The sequence below is a fragment of the Aotus nancymaae genome, unplaced genomic scaffold (assembly GCF_030222135.1).
Source record: "Aotus nancymaae isolate 86718 unplaced genomic scaffold, 86718_ANA_hifiasm-v0.15.2.pri h1tg000040l, whole genome shotgun sequence".
Taxonomy (NCBI): domain Eukaryota; kingdom Metazoa; phylum Chordata; class Mammalia; order Primates; family Aotidae; genus Aotus; species Aotus nancymaae.
This window is the reverse complement of record NW_026988454.1, coordinates 9,294,589-9,316,154: the sequence shown is the minus strand read 5'-3', so window position 1 is coordinate 9,316,154 and position 21,566 is coordinate 9,294,589. Positions and strand designations below refer to the sequence as shown.

Sequence of the window (21,566 nt, the reverse complement as noted above, 5' to 3'; positions counted from 1 at the left end):
GGTTACTACCTGTGGGCTTGGATAGTACTGATCCATATATATACATGTTTATACCCCCGGTTACTACCCGTGGACTTGGATAGTACTGATCCATATATATAACTGTTTATACCCCCAGTTACTACCTGTGGGCTTGGATAGTACTGATCCATATATATACCTGTTTATACCCCTGGTTACTGACTGTGGGCTTGGATAGTACTGATCCGTATATATACCTGTTTATACCCCCGGTTACTACCTGTGGGCTTGGATAGTACTGATCCATATATATACCTGTTTATACCCCCGGTTACTGCCTGTGGGCTTGGATAGTACTGATCCGTATATATACCTGTTTATACCCCCGGTTACTACCTGTGGGCTTGGATAGTACTGATCCATATATATACCTGTTTATACCCCCGGTTACTACCTGTGGGCTTGGTTAGTACTGATCCGTATATATACCTGTTTATACCCCCCAGTTACTACCTGTGGGCTTGGTTAGTACTGATCCGTATATATACCTGTTTATGCCCCTTTACCGTGCTTTTCTTTTTCTTTTTCTTTCTTTTTTTTTTTAGACGAGTAGGAGGGTGACTTTAGTCACAGTCTGCTCAAAAACACAGGCTGCAGAGAACAGGATTTGGATTGGCAAACTCCTTGTACCCTCACATCACACTCCTCCATTGCTCCTACCCTGGAGCATTTTGGCTGGGAGGCAAAACCCCAGTGCTATCACGGGTATCCCTTTACCCGATTCCACACCCAGAAGCTGGAGCCGGATGACCTACGTCAAGGAAAAAGACCCTGTCCTGGTTTTCTGTGTTCCAATCGGCCCTCCAAACACATCCTCCACCTGGGACACAGGCTTCAGGCCACCCTGTGTTGTGTCAGGCTGCTGCTTGCCCTTTTCTAGGAGGCTTCTGAGGACTGTAGCCTGTCTGCTTAAAGACTGTAGAGGCAACTGGTGTTCTCTGCCAAGTGGCCGTGGTGTGGGAGAGTGGATCTTTGACCCTAGCAATGTCTAGGACTGTATGCAAGGCCAGGCCCATTGGGCATACTGGCAAAGGATTTTGGGAACCTGGCGAGGGAGGACGTAGGGAGCATCCATTTCCACAATGATTCTCTCCAGTGGGATCTGCCTCAATGTTTCCCAGGCCTCCCAGGCGGACGAGTATGTCAAGCCTGCCTTGAGGCGCACTGACCTGCTGAGAAAGTACTTAAGCAGGACTTTGATGGCCGGGGGGCTGCCAGTGAAGCAGTGCTTATGGATCTTGTAGTCAGAGGACACATGTTTTCTCATGATGTCCAACAGCTCTCCATCAGCTTCTTGACAGTGGATCACTAAGGGCTTCTTTAGAGACACGGCCAACTGTAGCTGTCTCTCAAATACCTTGTGCTGTTCTGGGACAGAGGTGGTGCACTTGTAGGAATAATCAAAGCCTATTTATCCAAATGCCACAGCCTCGGGGTGTCTTAAGGCGTGTAAAAGATTGCTTCTTTGGCCGGGTGCAGTGAGCGCCTGTAATCCCAGCACTTTGGGAGGCTGAGGCGGGCAGATCACGAGGTCAGGAGAAGGAGATCAAAATCATCCTGGCCAATATGGTGAAACCTGTCTCTATTAAAAATACAAAAAAAAAAATTAGTTGGGCATAGTGGTGCACGCCTGTACTCCCAGCTACTTGGGAGGCTGAGGCAGGAGAATTGCTTGAACCCAGGAGGTGGAGATTGCAGTGAGCCGAGATTCTGGCACTGCACTACAGCCTGGGCGACAGTGCAAGACTCTGTATCAGAAAAAAAAAAAGAAAAAGATTGCTTCATTGATCTTACTATAGTAATGTGCAAAATGAGGGTGACAGTCAAAGACCCACCATACTAGATCATCTTTCCATAGATGTCCTGTAGGCAGTTTGTCAGGGTGTGAGGATAACAGAAGTCTGAGACGTAGCCCTGAAATTCCTTAGAGAAGAAGCTGCTGTAAATTCTTCTGAGCTTAGTCAAGGTCCCTTTGAAAGGCAACTTGGAATACAGCATGTCCAAGTGACAATGGATGTTATGAAGCCCTCCTTTAGGCTTGGCTCCAGTGGCTCTTTGGCAGCGAGCTGGATGCGTGTCCTCCACAAGGATGCGGTGGCGTATCCTCTTGGGATGTTCTTTTCTCCTTCACCTCTTTTTCTTCCAAGCTTCTGGAGAAGTTAAATGGATGAGAATTGTGGGACCTGCCTTCCTCTGAGGCCTCCTCAACTCTGGAGGTGTTTTGGGAGCTCACTGCGGGGTTGGGGGAATCGGCAGGCAGCTCTGGCTGCCCCTCCCAGCCCGTGCTGCATCATCGCTGCTGCCCACAGAGGGGTAGCCGGAAGGCTTGGGGCGGCTGGTGCACTAGCTGCCGTACTGACGCCAAGGACTGCTGTACACATGGGCGGGTACATGACACAGTGATGAGAGAAGAAGGCTCCGGAACGGCTGAGAGTTTGAGCGAGACAGGTTCCTCCTGAGAGAATCTGACCATGGAAATCTCCGCATCAGACCAGTTGCTTCCTGAAGAGGGGTGCTCCATCACCACCTCCCTGCCTTTGTGCTTTTGGATTTCTGAATGAGAGAGTCATCCATAAACTCTAGGGGTGGAGAGCATTTGTCAGTGGCTGCCCCTCGGTCCCCAGGCGGCTCCTCACCGGGTCTGTCCTGAGGGTCTGTAACTGCCGTCCATCATGGAAGCTGCTCCTCTCTGGCATAGTCTGGTCCTCCTCCACTCCCCGCTGGGACTGACTCTTGATCCTTCTGAGCAAGGGTGACTGTGACACTCCTGGCGGTTCCTTCTCAGTCTTGTCTGTTCCTTCATTCCTAGCTGGTCTTTCTCCACAACTGGGACACTCTGCTATGCTTGGTTTTGCCCTAGTGACAGCTTCTCATTGATGTTTTGGCCTCAATTTCCCCTGGATGCTCTGGTTAGCCTTGAGGTAGACCATGCGGATCCCTGATCTCAGAGTCTATTTCTCTTCCTTTTCTGGACCTTGTTGGGTTCCTCAGTTGTATCATCCTGACCCTCAGCTTCAGCTGCAGATTCAGTTTATGTAGTTATGAGAGCTATCTTTGGAATCAGCCTTTAAGCTGCAGGCTTCCTTTTCTAGAGAAGCTATTTCTTTTAGAAAGTGGTTGGCAGAACGTGGAGGGGTTCTCCCTGACAAAAGGAACCCCCAGGGCCGGGCGTGGTGGCTCACGCCTGTAATCCCAATACTTTGGGAGACTGAGGCAGACGAAATACCTGAGCTAATGGGAGTTCGATACCAGCCTTACCAACATGGGGAAACCTCATGTCTACTAAAATTACAAAATTAACCAGGTATGTTGGTGCATACCTGTAATCCCAGCTACTCAGGAGGCTGAGGTGGGAGAATCACTTGAACCCAGGAGGCAGAGGTTGTGAGCCAAGATCACACCATTGCACTCCAGCCTGGGCAACAAGAGTGAAACTACGTCTCAAAAAAAAAAAACAAAAAAAAAACCCAGAGTACTCCGAATCAGGTAGCCTTTTTCGCTAAATGCCACAGCCTCGGGGTGTCTTAGGCTTATAAAAGACTGTTTCCTTGACCTTACTATCCTAACGTGCAAAATAAGGGTGACAGCCAAAGGCCCCCCCATACTAGATCATCTTTCAGTAGATCCTCCTGTAGGCAGTTTGTCAGGGTGTGAGGACAGCAAAAGTCCAAGATGCAGCACTGAAATTCCTTAGAGAAGGAGCTGCTATAAATTCTTCTGAGCTTAGTCAAGGTCCCTTTGAAAGGAATATAGCATGTCCAAGTGACAATGGATGTGCCCGAGGAATGTCGTGGAATAGTGTAAGAGTTAAAGGCCTGGGTGTGTTGGATTGTGAGGTCAGGAGTTCGAGACCAGCCTGGTCAAGATGGTGAAACCCTGTCTCTACTAAAAATATAAAAAAACTAGCTGGGCGTGGTGGCAGGTGGCTATAATCTCAACTACTTGAGAGGCTGAGGCAGAATTGCTTGAACCTGGGAGGCGGAGGTTGTTCAGCCTGGGCAACAGAGACTCCCATCTCAAAAAAAAAAACAAAAACAAAGCCACTAAATAGGAAAGAATCATGAAAAGCAGCTCAATAGTCAAAGACAGGTTTATTTTGGAGAATAAACCTGAGGGACTTCTAGCAGAGTTAGGTCAGAGGCATTGTCTCTTACAGGTTAACAGTATTTAAGGGTTAAGGGTGGAAGAGCTTATCAGAGGCTCAGAATGTTTCTGTATCTCTGTCTTGTTTATCTTGGAGGGAGAGTTGTGTATCTGTTTCCATACATCTTCCTGCAGCTGCAGGTGTACTCCCCGAGTCTGCTTTTAGTTTGCCTATCTTAGTGCATCTAAAGGGAAAGGAATGTGCTTACTAGGGCCCACTGTTTAACTTGGGCCCATTGTGTGAGCGTGAAGTTTGGTGGTTACCCAAGAGACTTCCCCCTCCCTCTATACCCATGCTGTCTCTGTGTTTTACTGTCTGCTCTTTCTGGCTGCTTTTAGTTAGAAGTGATTTCCTTGAAATGCATGAGGTTAGAAAGGGAACTGGAACTTAAAGTGATGGGGTTTGTCCAAGATGACAGTGCTCCTGCTCTGTCAATCCAGACCCTATAGTTGGAAAAGGACCTTAGAGAGTTCCTTGGCCTCAGATTGACTGCAGGAGCAATGCTGTAGATGTTTTGGGTAGTTGTCTGTGAAATAGCCATGATCCTGTTGGTTAAGAATGTTTGAAAAAGGTTAAGTAGACAGGGTAGAAACGTTAGTCCTAGGCATGTTATTAGGAGAGGCCCAGGAATGAGATGACCATGGTGTATGATTTTTGTTCCCAAATCAATAACTTATTCGGTGGTTTTGGTATTTGTAACGTATATTGCCGAGTTGAAATGAGGAAACTGAGGCCAATGCAAGAAAATGAAAATTCAATTTATTCAGCTCTCGGGCGAGGTTCTGTGGTCCGGGAAGGGGCCAGAGAAGTCGCACTGGGCTTCTCAGGGCGTGGGGTTTTATAGGGAGTGGACGTAGTTGATTGGTTATTAGAGAAACAAAGAGAAGACAGTTTCATTGGTCAGAGGGTGTTAAGGCGCCGATGGGGCGAGCTGCTATTGGTAACCAAGCAGGGCTATTGGTGGGTCGACTGGCTGAGGAGGTCCATGTTGAGCTGCCGTTGAGCAAATCTTTGGTGGGCTTTTTAAATTTTGGCGGGGTCGAGTGAGGAATACAGGAGTGGGTGTGTAGGGCCCTCATGGAGAGGCCAGATAGGAGTGGGTGTGGGGAGTCCGCATGGAGAGGCCAGATAGGAGTGGGTGTGGGGAGTCCACATGGAGAGGCCAGATACTGAGTAATGTGTCTGGAATGATGACATCATTATCAGGCACGGAGAGGGATGGGTGTGTCCATTTGGCTCCCAGCAAGGCAACCAGCTTTACAGTATTTGCTTAGCCTTTTAGTTCTTTTGAGTTTTTTGACAGTGTCTCTTACTACGACTGACTGGTTGAGATAGAAACAACATTTCTTTCTCAATGAGAGGCAGAGGCACATGTTTGGAAAGACCAATGTGTTATTTTTTGTTAGTAACTATTATTCCTGCTATGATGATGATAATTAAGGAAAATGCTACAGTAATTGAGATTCTCTGTCTGATAGTCCACCCTGAGAGTGCTACAGTATATAGTCCTACTGCAAATAGTAGAGAAAGTAAAGCAGTTCCTGCAAGGGTGGCATAGTAAATTTCCATTTAAAAAAAGTTTTAATATTTGGCTTAAAGGGAAAGAGAGAGAGGGCTGGGTGCGGTGGCTGATGCCTGTAATCCCAGCACTTTGGGAGGCCAAGGCGGGAGGATCACGAGGTCAAGAGATCGAGACCATCCTGGTGTCAACATGGTGAAACCCCGTCTCTACTAAAAATACAAAAAATTAGCTGGGCACGGTGGCACACGCCTGTAATCCCAGCTACTCAGGAGGCTGAGGCAGGAGAATTGCCTGAACCCAGGAGGCGGAGGTTGCGGTGAGCTGAGATCGCGCCATTGCACTCCAGCCTGGGTAACAAGCGAAACTCTGTCTCAAAAAAAAAAAAAGAGAAACAGCAAAAAGTATTTAGTGAGGTAGGGGTGAGACTGAGTCAGATGATTGTCACTCAGTTATTTTGTATGATTTTCATCTTAAGATATCTTACTACATTGATATTAAAGATGTTCCTCTGGGCTGTTAGGGTTGCTTTCTCAGCTTTTCAGCCTTTGACTTGAGTGTGATGTATGCAGGGGTGGATTCATGTAACTGTGTAATTTAAGCTGTAGAAAATAATAAAAATTGGAAAACATTGGGCAAGACTAGAATTTAACAACAGGTATGCTATAGTTTTTGAAACATTTTTTTTTTCTCTCCAGTTTCCCATTTTTATTAAAAGACAAATCATGATAGTACTGGTTTGCTTTATTATACTTGGCTTAATTATTTGTATACAGTGCAACAAGAATAATTATCTGCTACATAGGCCTTTTAAATTGGCTTTGATGGAACTTTGTTCCATAGAAGGAAACTGAGATAAGACTTGATAGCTGAGTGCAGTATGGGTTTGTACCATTAAATACCTATGAGTTCGGCGAATTCCTTTTCTCTTGAGGTTTCAAGATAACTTAGGGTTCCTGGCCTGTCAGAAAGTGACATTCTTTACTTAGCACAGATCTGAAACCCTGTACAGGGGCTGTGTACACAAAATATGAGTCAAGTTTCCAAGGGCTTTCTCGGCTTCGTAAGTGAAGCTCATTTCCTTAAAGGAGAGCACACCATTCTAGTCAAATCCTTGGTAAAATAACCAGTTTCTTCAGTTGTGTTGTGTCACAAACAAAAATTGATTCTTACTGCACTCATGCAAACTATATTGTTGTACTTTAAGAATACTTATATCTAGTTTTGAAATTTTAGAGGAACTAGTCAGAGAGAAACTTTTTTTTTTTTTTTTTTTGGACTTTTAAGTTCTGGGTTACATGTGCAGAACATGCAGGTTTGTTACACAGGTATACACGTGCCGTGGTATTCGGCTGCATCCATTACCCCGTCATCTACATTAGATATTTCTATTAATGCTATCCCTCTTGTAGCTCCCCACCCCCTCTGGCAGCCCCCAGTGTGCAATGCTCCCCTCCCTGTGTCCATGTGTTCTCATTGTTCAACATCCACTTATGAGTGGGAACATGTGGTGTTTGGTTTTCTGTTCTTGTGTTAGTTTGCTGAGAATGATGGTTTCAGCTGCATCCATGTTCCAGCAGAGGACATGAACTCATCCTTTTCTATGGCTGCGTAGTATTCCATGGTGTTTATGTGCTACGTTTTCTTTTCCAGTCTATCCTTGATGGGTATATGGATTGATTCCAAGTCTTTGTTATTGTGAACAGTGCCACAATAAACATGTGTGCATGTGTCTCTATAATGATTTATAATTCTTTGGGTATATACCCAGTAATGACATTGCTGGGTCAAATGATATTTCTGCTTCTAGATCCTTGAGGAATCGCCACACTATCTTTCACAGTGGTTGAACTAATTTACACTCCCACCAACAGTGTAAAAGCATTCCTATTTCTCTGCATCCTCTCCAGCATCTCGTCTCCTGACTTTTTAATGATCGCCAATCTAACTGGTGTGGGATGGTATCTCATTGTGGTTTTGATTTGCATTTCTCTAATGACCAGTGATGATGAACTTTTTGTCATATGTTTGTTGGCTGCATAAATGTCTTCTTTTAAGAAGTGTCTGTTCATATCCTTTGCCCACTTTTTGATGGGGTTTTTTTTCCTGTAAATTTGTTTTAGTTCTTTATAGATTCTGGTTATTAGCCCTTTGTCAGATGGGTAGATGTAAAAATTTTCTCCCGTTCTGTAGGTTGCCTGTTCACTCTGAGGATAGTTTCTTTTTCTGTGGAAAAGCTCTTTAGTTTAGTTAGATCCCATTTGTCTCTTTTGGCTTCGGTTGCCATTGCTTTTGGTGTTTACTTTGCCCATGCCGAAGTCCTGAATAGTATTGTCTAGGTTTTCTTCTAGAATTTTTATGGTTTGAAGTCTCAGATTTAAATCTTTAATTCATCTTGAGTCAATTTTTGTATAAGGTATAAGGAAGGGACCCAGTTTCAGCTTTCTGCACATGGCTGGCCAGTTTTCCCAACACATTTATTAAATAGGGAGTTCTTTCCCCATTGCTTGCTTTTGTCTGGTTTGTCGAATATCAGATGGTTGTAGGTGTGTGGCATTATTCTTGAGGCCTCTATTGTGTTCCATTGGTTTATATTATCTGTTTTGGTACCAGTACTGTGCTGTTTTCATTACTGTAGCCTTGTATAGTTTAAAGTCAGGTAGCATGATGCCTCCAGCTTTGTTTTTTTTTTTTTTTTTTTTGTCTTAGAATTGTCTTGGCTCTTCAGGCTCTTTTTTGGTTTCATATGAAATTTAAGGTCTTTTTTTCCAGTTCTTTGAAGAAAGTCAATGGTAGCTTGATGGGGATGGCATTAAATCTATAGATTACTTTGGGCAGTATGGCCTTTTTAATGATACTGTTCCTAACCATGAGCATGGAATGTTTTTCCATTTGTTTGTATCCTCTCTTTCTTGAGCAGTGGTTTGTAGTTTTCCTTGAATAGGTCCTTCACATCCCTTGTAAGTTGCATTCCTAGGTATTTAATTCTCTTTGTAGCAGTTGCAAATGGGAGTTCACTCTATTTGGCTCTCTGTTTTTCTGTTTTTGATATATAGGAATGCTTGTGATTTCTGCAGATTGATTTTGTATCCTGAGACTTTGCTCTAGTTGCTTATCAGCTTAAGGAGATTTTGGGCTGAGACGATTGGGTCTTCTAAATATATAATTATATTATCTGCAAATAGAGACAATTGGACCTCCTCTTTGAATACCTTTTATTTCTTTGTCTTGCCTGATTGCCCTGGCCAGAACTTGTAAATACTATGTTGAATGGGAGTGGTGAGAGAGGGCATCCTTGTCTTGTGCCGGTTTTCAAAGGGAATGCTTTCAGTTTTTGCCAATTCAGTATGATATCGGCTGTGGGTTTGTCATAAATAGCTCTTATTATTTTGAGATACGTTTCATCAATACCTAGTTTATTGAGAGTTTTTAGCATCAAGAGTTACTGAATTTTGTTGAAGGCCTTCTTTGCATCTATTGAGATAATCATGTGGTTTTTGTTTTTGGTTCTGTTTATGTGATGGATTACGTTTATTGATTTGTATATGTTGAACCAGCCTTGCTTCCCAGGGATGAAGCCGACTTGGTTTGTCATGAAGGATAAGCTGCTTCATGTGCTGCTGGATTCAGTTTGCCAGTATTTTATTGAGGATTTTTACATCAGGGATGTTGGCCTGAAATTTTCTTTTTTGGTTGTGTGTCTGCCAGGTTTTGGTATCAGGATGATGTTGGCCTCATAAAATGAGTTAGGGAGGATTCCCTCTTTTTCTTTTGCTTGGAATAGTTTCAGAAGGAATGGTACCAGCTTCTGTTTGTACCTCTGTTATAATTTGACTGTGAAACTCTCCAGTCCTGGACTTTTTTTGGTTGGTAGGCTATTAATTGCTACCTCAATTTCAGACCTTGTTATTGGTCTATTCAGGGATTGAACTTCTTCGTGGTTTAGTCTTGGGAGGGTGTAAGTGTCCAGTAATTTATCCATTTTTTCTAGATTTTCTGTTTTATTTGCATTGAAGTGTTTATGGTATTCTCTGATGTAGTTTGTATTTCTCTGGGAATCGGTGGTGATAGCACCTTTTATCATTTTTTATTGCATCTATTTGAATATTCTCTCTTTTCTTCTCTATTAGTCTGGCTAGCAGTTTGTCTATTTTGTTGATCTTTTCAAAAAAATAGCTCCTGGATTCTTTTTTTTTGGAGTTTGTCTGTGTCTGTCTCCTTCGGTTCTGCTCTGATCTTAGTTATTTCTTGTCTTCTGCTGGCTTTTGAATTTGTTTGTTCTTGCTTCTCTAGTTCTTTAATTTTGACGTTAGGGTGTTGATTTTAGATCTTTCCTGCTTTCTCTTTTGGGCATTTAGTGCTATAAATTTCCCTCTACACACTGCTTTAAATCTGTTCGAAAGATTCTGGTACATTGTGTCTTTGTTATTGGTTTCCAGGAACATCTTTATTTCTGCCTTCATTTTGTTATTTACCCAGTAGTCATTTAGGAGCAGGTTGTTCAGTTTCCATGTAGTTGTGCAGTTTTGAGTGTGGAGGGAGGGGTTTCCCTCTGCAGGGTCAAAAGGGGTTTCGGAGGAAGGAGAGACACAGGGAGGGTTTTTTTTTTTTTTTTTTTTTTAGAATGTCATGAGGGGTGGAAACTTGACATGGGGAGGGTAGAAGAAAGCCTGAATATAGGGAACCTCTCAGTTGCTGTTCCTGGTGATAAAATTGTCTAGGTCCCTGAGAAGCTGAATGCTAAAGGTGCCCGTTTTTAGGCCATCGGCTGTCATTATCTAGTTTGTTTGGGAGCTAGACTGTGTTGCAACAAAAATCTAAATGCTTTGGCTTTAGGCTTCCCTGTGATCCAAGTTTGGTGAGGTAGTGAAAGAGCCAGCCCAGCAGAGAAGACATAGGAATATGGGATTGTTTGGCACCCATGTGGACTGGTGAGAGGAGGCTGAGGGTGTCTGTTTCTGTTGGGTGTCCCCAGACAAAAGACGGAGACCTGGAATCTTCTTTCTGAAGAGGACAGTTAAGCTGAGAAGAAACAGGGCATCCCCAAAGATTTCTAGCTTAGTCCCTCTGGTCCTCTGAGGACCGGAAGGGCAGAAAGGACTTTCTCATGTACTGCGAGAAAGCAAGGAGAAGGCAGATCTTAACCTTGCAGATCTTAAGTCGACTGAATGAGTGTCTGATGTTGGATGGAATTGGCAAAGGGCCTCCCGAACTGGAGTCGTGCGAGGAAGAGAAAGGGAGTGGGTGAGAGAGAAAGAAGAAGGGGGAAGAGGGAGCAAGGATTAGGGAGCAAATACCTGTTACGGACAGTCAGAGGTGCTTTCTGAAACCTGAGGGTTTTGAGAGCCCACTGGGGAGGAGTCCGGCCTGAGCCTTGCAGGCCCCTTCAGATTAGTTGTCCCACTCTCACAAATCTCTTGAAAAGTAAAGTGAGAGAAAAGACGGGGTGGGTGGCCAGAGACACTCAGGATCCAGGAGTTAACACGGGATGAGCCACTGCTGCCCACTGCTTTCTGGGTTGCAAAAGAGCCTCTGCCCCCAACACCCGTCCCGGGGTTCGACACCAAATGTAAGGCCCTTTTGAAAGGCAACTTGGAATACAGCATGTCCAAGTGACAATGGATGTTATGAAGCTCTCCTTTAGACTTGGCTCCAGTGGCTCTTTGGCAGCGAGCTGGATGCGTGTCCTCCACAAGGATACGGTGGTGTATCCTCTTGGAATGTTCTTTTCTCCTTCACCTCTTTTTCTTCCAAGCTTCTGGAGAAGTTAAATGGATGAGAATTGTGGGACCTGCCTTCCTCTGAGGCCTCCTCAACTCTGGAGGTGTTTTGGGAGCTCACTGCGGGGTTGGGGGAATTGGCAGGCAGCTCTGGCTGCCCCTCCCAGCCCGTGCTGCATCGTCGCTGCTGCCCACAGAGGGGTAGCCGGAAGGCTCGGGGCGGCTGGTGCACTAGCTGCCGTACTGATGCCAAGGACTGCTGTACACATGGGCGGGTACATGACACAGTGATGAGAGAAGAAGGCTCCGGAACGGCTGAGAGTTTGAGCGAGACAGGTTCCTCCTGAGAGAATCTGACCATGGAAATCTCCGCATCAGACCAGTTGCTTCCTGAAGAGGGGTGCTCCATCACCACCTCCCTGCCTTTGTGCTTTTGGATTTCTGAATGAGAGAGTCATCCATAAACTCTAGGGGTAGAGAGCATTTGTCAGTGGCTGCCCCTCGGTCCCCAGGCGGCTCCTCACCGGGTCTGTCCTGAGGGTCTGTAACTGCCGTCCATCATGGAAGCTGCTCCTCTCTGGCATAGTCTGGTCCTCCTCCACTCCCCGCTGGGACTGACTCTTGATCCTTCTGAGCAAGGGTGACTGTGACACTCCTGGCGGTTCCTTCTCAGTCTTGCCTGTTCCTTTATTCCTAGCTGGTCTTTCTCCACAACTGGGACACTCTGCTATGCTTGGTTTTGCCCTAGTGACAGCCTCTCATTGACTTTTTGGCCTCAATTTCCCCTGGATGCTCTGGTTAGCCATGAGGTAGACCATGCGGATCCCTGATCTCAGAGTCTATTTCTCTTCCTTTTCTGGACCTTGTTGGGTTCCTCAGTTGTATCATCCTGACCCTCAGCTTCAGCTGCAGATTCAGTTTATGTAGTTATGAGAGCTATCTTTGGAATCAGCCTTTAAGCTGCAGGCTTCCTTTTCTAGGGAAGCTATTTCTTTTAGAAAGTGGTTGGCAGAATGTGGAGGGGTTCTCCCTGACAAAAGGAACCCCCAAGAGCTCTGAATCAGGCAGCCTTTGGTGGTGGTCCCGCCCACACCTGTGCCGGAGGAATGTGGGGTAAGAGTGTAAGAGTTAAACAGAGGAAAGAAATAAGCGGCTCAACAGTCTAACACAGGTTTATTTTGGAGAATAAACCTGAGGGGCTTCTGGCCAAGTTAGGTTAGAGGCACTGTCTCTTACAGACTAACCGTATTCAAGGGTTCAGGGCAGGAGAGCTTATCACAGCCTCGATTGTTTCTGTGTCTCTTTGTCTTGCTTACCTGGGAGGGAAAGTTTTGTGTCTGTTCCCATACATCTTCCTGCAGCTGCAGGCATACCCCCTGCCCCCGAGTCTGCTTTTTGCTTCCCTGTCTTAGTACACATGAAGGGAAAGGAATGTGCTTATTAGGGCCCACTGTTTTACTTGGGCCCATTGTGTGAGTGTGAAGTTTGGTGGTCACCCAAGAGACTTTCCCCCTCTCTCTGTGCCCAGCTTATTTGTGTTTCACTGTCTGCTCTTTTTCTGGCTGCTTGTTGTTAGAAGAGAAGTGCTTTCCTTGAAATGTATGAGGCTAGAAAGGGAGCTGGAACTTAAAAGTGGCAGTGTTTGACCGAGATGACCGTGCTCCTGCTCTGTCAAGGAGGGGGAGGAGTCATTTCTGCGGCAGGTTGAGCCCCAGGATAACCTCGGAGAGCAAGTCACATCTTCCTCCTGGGCGCTCAGGTGCTTGGGGCTGCCGGCCCCTGACAATACAGAGCGCTGAACTGGCCGGCTTGAGGGGCCACATCTCCTGGAGGCAGCTGTGCTTGCTGGGACACCTTCCCTCGTGCTGCTGCAGTGGCACCTGGCCTGGCGCCACTCCAACGCCATGACACCTCTCCTTCTTCTCTCCACCGCCCATCTTAGTGCTCAAGGTCTCAGAGATGCCAGGGTGCTTTGGAAGTCACAGTGACCTGGCATTTACTAAAGGCTTTGCTTCAGTTTCCAAGCTCACAATGTGTTTCTGAAGTCACCAACTTCTTCCATTTGCACAGGCTACTTCAGAGACGCCTAATCGCCTAATTGGAGGCTACAAAGAGCTTCAATTTAGTTTGCAGTACAAAGCTTTTCAGAGCTGTCATAGCGTTTCCAAAGACTGTAAGGCGCTTTGAGGTCCACACATGGCTGCTGGACCTATGGGCTCCCACAGCCCGCCCACCAGCCCTGGCTCGAAGGGGCCCAAGCTGCCCCTAAGAGCCAGCGACACCCCCAAAGGCCGCCTCTGGACAGCCCACCTGGCTGCCCCACCCGGCCCAACCTCCACCCAAGATGAGACCACTGTGACCTGCCCCACCCAGCCCGCCCTGCCGGTAGGTTTTTCTCAATACAAAGACACCTATGATCAAGATTATGTTTGGCCAATAGTAGCTAATAAAATAGAAAAACTATAACAATATAAGTTACGTGACATGCTCTCTCTTTTAAAATACCCTTTTGTCCTGTACTTTTCTGATGATGTGAGATGATCCAATCTCTGCGTGTGGGATAAGCGAAGGGAATGGTATAGGCATCATGACGTAGCGCTAGGCTACTCCTGAGCTTCCTGTGACATGTCAGGAGGGTCACGCAGCCATGACAGTGTCGGTGGCTGTGTGTCAGGAGCAGATGATGTGGATGACTAACGGGCGAGCTGCGTATGCAGCGAGGTACACGGGACAAAGGGGTGGCGCACGCCCCTGGGTGCATTGTGAAAGATGTTATCACGCAATCAAATTGGCATGCAATTTAACACTTAGGAATGCTCTTTTCTGGAATGTTCCATTTAACGTTTTCTGACTGCAGTTGATCTTGGTGAACTGAAACTGCTGAAAGTGAAACCACAGATGGTGGGGGACAGCTGTATGACTTGAACTGACACATTCGTTTTTGCTTAAATGGCTGGTGGAGAATCCACCATTCTACCAGTCTAAGATGGAAAATATAAAAGATCGTGTTGTTTTAGATGTCTCCTTTAGAGAGAGGAGACGTTGTCATAGGCGTGAATCTCAGGTGGCTCCCGGCTCTCGCGCTGTCCACCGACGAGACCGTCAGGCCCCTATGTCCACTCCCACACTCGATCTTTCTCAGTGATCCTGTGCTGTAACATGGCTTCACAGCAGAAACCTAGCATGGTAGCAGCCTGGCTCGCATGAATAGGACTTCTGCAGAGTAGTTCCATTTCCAGGTGGGACTTCAGAGCCCAGCGTGCCTGGTTTCATGCCCCAGTGACCCAAGCGACAGCAGTGTGTCACCCCATCTGCTCCAGTCCCCTGTCCCTGAGTCCCTGCCATGTTAGTAACCTATTTTGATTTTGAAAATTAATCTCATGGAAATTTCTATTTGTTTTTATCACTTTCTTTGCTTACTTGTGTATTTCCCAGTACCTGTATGTGCCATTAAAAAGGTGACTGGAAAAGCAGCTCTTAAAACTCCAAGAGAAATAGTACAGCGTCTGTGTAATAAAAAATACTATAACTTTCCAATACTGATAAGTGTGGACAGTTGGTAGGATTGTACGCTTTTTCCTTGTGAAATATTAAATTCAGGATTTCTCATAAATTTGGATTGCTTTCTAAAAATGCTTCATTATTGGTAGCAAGTAGTTTATGTTAATAAGTAAAAAACCCCAAAAAGTCAATGTGAAGAAATGTAAAATAAAAAGTAAAGGTAGTTATTAATCTGTAATTATTTATAATGTCAATTTTTAGAGTTAATGAATTACACGATCCAATGTACCAGTATCGAGTTGACACCGGAAATTTTCAGGTAAGGACTGTGCATGAAGTGTACGACTTTTCTTCTTTATAAAGTTACTGACTTTTGTGACTTACATTGTTCTGCTGAGCTTGCTAACTGGCTACTTGGGAAGGACTGTAGAAAGTTTAAGGGTGTAAGATTTGGGGGAAAGTTCTTTTTTTTGAGACGGAGTCTTGCTCTGTCTCCAGGCTGGAGTACAGTGGTATGATCTTGGCTCATTGTAGCCTTCGCCTCCTGGGTTCAAGTGATTCTCCTGCCTCAGCCTTCTGAGTAACTGGGACTATAGGTGTGTGCTGCCACACCTGGCTAATTTTTGTATTTATTTATCTATTTATTTATTTTTTCAGATGGAGTCTTGCTCTGTTGCCCAGGCTGGAGTGCAGTGGCACGATCTCAGCTCACTGCAACCTCCACCTCCTGGGTTCAAGCTATTCTCCTGCCTCAGCCTCTCGAGTAGCTGGGACTGTAGGTGCATGCCACTACGCTCAGCTAATTTTTGTATTTTTTAGTAGAGACGGGGTTTCACCATGTTGGCCAGGCCCAGTCTCAGTCTCTTGACCTCATGATCTGCCCTTGTCAGCCTCCCAAAGTCCTGGGATTACAAATGTGAGCCACCGTGCCCAGCCCTAATTTTTGTATTTTTAGTAGAGATGGGGTTTCACCATGTTGGCAGGGCTGGTCTCGAACTCCTGGCCTCAAGTGCTCTACCCATCTCAGCCTTCCAAAGTGTTGGGATTACAGGCGTGAGCCACCGTGCCCATCAGAAAAGCTCTTTAAAAACAGTATGTTTACTCCTAGTCTTTGGTCTGTGGCTGATGGCAGTGACAGTCCCTGGAAGGATACAGCTGAGGCCCTGTCACTGTGCCTATGGTCAGCTGCTCTTCCCTTCCCTGTTAGGTGTCGGCGAGCACCAGCCACGCGGGCTCTGGAACTGACCCCAGGGCTCATGTCCGTTGCTGAAGGAGACTCCAGAGAGCAGAGTCTTCTCTGTGCTAAACACGCTGGTCTAGTCCAGTCCCTTTGCTTTACATAAGGTCCCAACTAAAGTCACTCGGGTTCTTTCAAGAAAAAGGATCCCAGTTGCTGCTGTGCTGTCCTGCACTCTGAGCCTTAAGTGTAAGAGGGGAGCTCTGGCGCTGAGAGGGCAGAAAAGAGCTGGGGTGTGGCCTGGGCCGGAGCCTCAGAGGAGCGGAGACTGCGTCAAGGGCGCTGTCCACCCCGCAGCCTTGCCCTCCACAGAACCCATGGGCCTGCCTTCCCCATCACAGCTCTGTCTTTGGAAAAGGGCTTTGGGTTGTTGTAATAACATTACAAAATTTTGTTTTTTAAAATCTTAGGGCCTCTAGAGTATCTAATTGAAGCCCCTCGTGTCAGAGATAAGAAAACAGAGGTCCGGAGTGGTTGAGACAGCATGTGGATTCCCAGGGCCCAGCCTGGGTCTTTTCTTGGATACATGCCAGCTTCCCACATGCAGGGGGCAGGGTGGGGAGCCAGGCCCTCGTCCCCAGGGGAGAGAGAGACAGATAGTGGCCACTGCAATCTGTAAGCACCTGCTGTGCCTGGACAGGTCTGTGGTGGGAGGAGTTTGGGCTCTGCTCCGCTGATTTGCAAGGCCTGGGGTATCTCAGGGGAGATGCCTGTACTCACAAGGGGACTGAGCAGATGGTCCCTATGGGACCCCATTGTTCTGCTTCCTGGAGGGCCCTTGAGGATTTAAGTCCTTTCTAAAAACCTGTGGCTTTCCTGGCTGTGGCGGCACCAGGAGGAGAAAGTCAGAGGCCCCGTTCTGACTCAAGTGCCTCCTGGCTTCCTTCTAGGGAATGAAGGTCTTCTTCATGGTGGTGGCGGCGGTGTACGTCCTGTACCTCTTGTTTTTGATAGTGCGGGCGTGTTCTGAGCTACGGCACATGCCTTATGTGGGTAAGCGCCCCTTTCACAATCACTCGGTGCAGGGGTGGCTCGGGAGTGACTCAGGTGGGGGAAGAAGTGGTTGGAGTCTCCCAAGCCAGGGGCCTTCCCTGAGGGCCCAGGGACTGGTCCATCCCCACGGGCTGGGGACAAGGGCACGTGGTCCTGGGAGGCCACAACAGGCCTAACAGGTTACTCTGGCCTTTGGGACCATCAGAGTGGCCTGGGTTCTGTGGGGCTGCACCCTGCAGAACAGGGAGAGTCACCCTGAGCTTGCGGGATCCTTCTCCGAGTCTGTCCCTTCAGAGGATGGTGGCTGTGGCCTCCCTGGACACCACCCTGGCCCTGGGAAGGGACCAACGTTCTCCTGTGCCGCAGGTGACTCCGGCCAAGTCTGGGGGGGAGGAGCATTTGTACAAAGAGCTTTGCTTCATTTTTTTTTTTTTAATTTTTCAAAACCAAATGAGATGAGAGTGGAATGTACTTCCAAGGGTTGTTAATGAGAGTTTCTTTGTTTTTCAGATCTCAGGTTAAAATTTTTGACCGCATTGACTTTTGTAGTACTTGTCATCAGGTAAGAAGACTTATTTCTTAAAAAGAGCAAAACGGAATTTTTCTTTTACTGTGAGGGGTATTTGTTCCTGTTGTGGAGTGGATTTCAGGGTCCTTCTAGCCCAGTGGACTCATTAGGTTAGAGGGCCTCCCACCAAGGGTGGGCAGTGAGAGCGGACGCCAGCCTGGAGAGTATGTTTTTGTTGTAAGTGATGGGGACCGGAGCGCGTTCACTCGGCCCGCGCGAAGGCGTGTTCCATTCTTGCTGTGCCACCTGCCATATGTGCGGCATGCAGTCGCCAGCTGGATGGTTGGAATTCTACACGATGGATGTGAGGACACTGGGGACCTCGGGATCCTTGTGGTTCCCTGAGGACAGGACTCTAAGCGTGAGTTAGGACAGCAGACACCCTTGAGCAGAGCAGCATGCTCCCTTGGCGCCGTGGGGAGGCTATGCGAGGCGAGGCGGGCTGGGTCCTGTTGTTTCAGGGAGTGGGGTCAGCCCAGGGTCTCCTGGGGCAGGCTTGGCTTGGCCTGAGCGCCCCGGACCTCCCTGGGGGCTGGTGCTGGCCAGTTGGTAGAGGAACAGAGAGGGCTGGGAAGTTGTTTTCTTTGAATAGATTCCAGATTAATTGGTGGATTGTTTATGGTTTGTCTCTTTCTCCTAAAATCAGAATCCAGAGGAGGGAAAAATGTATCTGCTCCTTTCCTTTCTAGGTTGTTTGGATGGCAATTAAGTGGATGTCGGCCCTTTTCCTTTATGGGAGCGACAAGGGGCCTCTGGGAGGTCGGCCCTTGTCCAGGCTTTCCAGGTGGGCTCTGGGGGTCCCCACCTTGTGGAGGGTGAGGACTGAGATAGGCATCCAAGGCTGCCCACCACCCCTCAGAGTGGGAACTCAGCTCGGACTTGACTCAGCTTTCTTTCAGCATCAGAATTTACTGAGAATGATGCAGCATGTGTTTTTTAACTATTAGGCTCTGTTCAGTGCTAACTGTGCACTGCGTCTCTGTGACGTCTCAGACACTGTCATACACCCTCACAGCCTCACAGGTTCACTCACACAACCTCATTCATGCTTCACTCAACAACTGACTCCCTCATAATCTCTCTCACTCACCCTCACACACACCCTCACACACCTTCACTCTCACACACCCTCACTCTCACCCTCACCCTGACACACACCCACCCTCACCCTCACACACCCTCACCCTCACACACCCTCACTCTCACACACCCTCACTCTCACCCTCACCCTGACACACACCCACCCTCACCCCCACTCACCCTCACACACACCCTCACCCTCACACCCTCACACACCCTCACCCTCACACACCCTGACACACACCCCGACACCCTCACCCTCACACACTTTCATCTCACTCTCACCCTCACCCTCACACACCCTGACACACACACCCTGACACCCTCACCCTCACCCACCCTCATCTCACTCACACCCTCACACACCCTGACACCCTGACATCCTCACCCTCACACGCCCTCACACACACACCCTCACCCACACACACCCTCACACCTTCCCCCTCCCCGTCCCCCTCACACCCTCATACACCCTCACACACACACTCACCCTCACACACCCTCAACCCACCCTCACCCTGACACCCTCACCCTCACCCTGACACACCCTCACCCTCACAGCCTCTCACCATCACTCACATCCTCTCACCGTCTCACACCCTCTTACACCCTCACTCACCCTCACTCACCTCCTCACCCCCTCGCTGTCATTCTTACACCCTCTCACACCCTCACTCTCACCCCCTCACACCCTCGCCCTCATTCTTAACACCCTCACCCTCACACCCTTGCCCTCATTCTTACACCCTCACACACCCTCACTCTCACACCCTCACACCCTCGCCCTCATTCTTACACCCTCACACCCCCTCACCCCCTCGCCGTCATTCTTACACCCTCTCACACCCTCACCCCCACACCCTCGCCCTCATTCTTACACCCTCACACACCCTCACCCCCACACCCTCGCCCTCATTCTTACACCCTCACACACCCTCACTCACTCCCTCACCCCCCGCCATCATTCTTACACCCTCTCACCCCCTCGCCCTCATTCTTACACCCTCTCACCCCCTCACTCTCACCCCCTCACACCCTTGCCCTCATTCTTACACCCTCACACACCCTCACTCACACCCTCACTCACACCCTCACCCTCATTCTTACACCCTCGCCCTCATTCTTACACCCCCACACACCCTCACTCTCACATCCTCAGTCTCATATCCTCACCCTAAAACTACCGAGTCCCCGAGTTGGGAGCTGCTGTGTCCTGTTGGTGGCCTCCCGTCTCAAGTTGCTCTGCCTCGGGCCCTCTTTTCACAGGAGTGTTAGGGGAACTCATTTATCCTACAAATAGTGACCGAGCGCCTGCCCTGGCAGGCAGGTTTCTGTCATGGGATTTATGTTCTCACAGAGGCAGACAAGTGGCAAATAAAGACACTGCCTGCGTACCAGGCCGCAGACGAAATGGAGACGTGACTTGTGGAGGGGAGGGTCCGCCATAGATGAGTGGTTTGGGGATGTGTCTCTTGGGGAGGTGACAGTTGTCTGGGGACCTGAGGAGGAGTCCTGAAAGCTGTGGGTGGCTGCTCCAGGCTGCAGAACAGGCACTGGCAGCCTGGGTGAGTGTCAGCGTGGCAAGGTGCAGGGACAGCAGCGTGGTGGGAGGCGAGCAGGCGTGGGCACGGTGGGAGGTGGAGCGGGCTCTCAGGTTCAGCTTGTGTTCTGCCGTGGGGGCCGCCAGAGGGGCTTGAGCTGGGAGATGGAGGGTCTGGTGCACATGTTAATGAAACCGTCTGGCTGAGGGTGGCACGTGGGAGGTGAGGGGGAAGGCAGGTGGGGAAGGAGCCTAAGACCTGTGTTACCAGAGGCCTCCATTGTCATCTGTCACTGGGTGGAAGTGTGAATTAAAGGTGCGTTGCCTTAGTCGCTGTGGAAGTCACTGCGACTGACTGGGGAGGTGTCTCTGTGTCTGAAAGGGGAGCTGTGGCTTCCCTTAGGGGAGGGGGTGCTCTGTCACAGGAGACAGTCTTGAAAACCCAATTGCGAGAGCAGGGAGGAGAATGTGCTGAGGGGCTTCAAGGCCCCGAGTGGAGAGAGTGACGGGGTCACAGCAGGGTTTATCCGATCTCTGCAGCCAGCTGGTGGGTCTAGCCTGCCTAGATCCGAGACCAGAAACCAGAGGCAGGGACTCTTTGCCCTTGTGTGTGTGTGTGTGTGTGTGTGTGTGTGTGTGTGTGTGCGCGCGCGCGCGCGTCTAGCCTGCCTAGATCCGAGATCTGAGACCAGAAAACAGAGGCAGGGGCTCTGTGCCCATGTGTGTGCATGCGTGTGTGTGTGTGTATTTGTGTCTAGCCTGCCTAGATCCGAGACCAGAAACCAGAGGCAGGGGCTCTGTGCCTGTGTGTGTGCGCGTCTGTGCATGTGTGTGGAGGTTCCCATGCAGAAATCGTAGTGTACAGAGTGAAAGGCTGAATGGGGTGAATGGAGGCTTTCTCTGAGGCTAGTGCTGTTTTTAGGCATGGTCACATACTGTCTCTGCTGCTGTCTTTTTCAGCATCGTCATCCTTTATTTGCGATTTGGAGCACAAGTACTGCAAGACAATTTCGTAGCAGAGCTGTCCACTCACTACCAGAATTATATCCTTTTAACTGGAGGCCCCGGCTGCGGGAGGCCTGCTTGGTGTTGCAGCGGTTGGTGGCTCAGGTTTGCCCCTCTTGAGAGGAGATGGATCAGCTCCTCGGGTCCTGTTCCCTGGAGGTCTCATCACTGCTGAGAGGCGTCTCAGTTGGCCCTGCTGCAGCCCTGGGAATGGGTGGCCTTGTCCCTCCTCTGTAGA

At 48.3% G+C, this 21,566-nt stretch overlaps 1 protein-coding gene and 2 pseudogenes across 4 annotated transcripts in view; 1 reads left to right on the top strand and 2 right to left on the bottom strand.

Moving 5' to 3' along the window:
- Positions 1–21,566, top strand: part of TMEM181 (transmembrane protein 181) — a 108,858-nt gene that overhangs the window by 80,348 nt on the left and 6,944 nt on the right. For all 4 annotated transcript variants that reach the window (XM_021670173.2, XM_064360497.1, XM_064360496.1 and 1 more), the window contains exons 11-14: positions 15,167–15,224; positions 17,033–17,135; positions 17,646–17,697; positions 21,284–21,366. In XM_021670173.2, the coding sequence (XP_021525848.2) occupies positions 15,167–15,224; positions 17,033–17,135; positions 17,646–17,697; positions 21,284–21,366 (296 nt within the window). The remainder of the gene's footprint in view (positions 1–15,166; positions 15,225–17,032; positions 17,136–17,645; positions 17,698–21,283; positions 21,367–21,566) is intronic.
- Positions 931–4,459, bottom strand: LOC135268398 (putative deoxyribonuclease TATDN2; annotated as a pseudogene).
- Positions 10,743–12,775, bottom strand: LOC135268397 (putative deoxyribonuclease TATDN2; annotated as a pseudogene).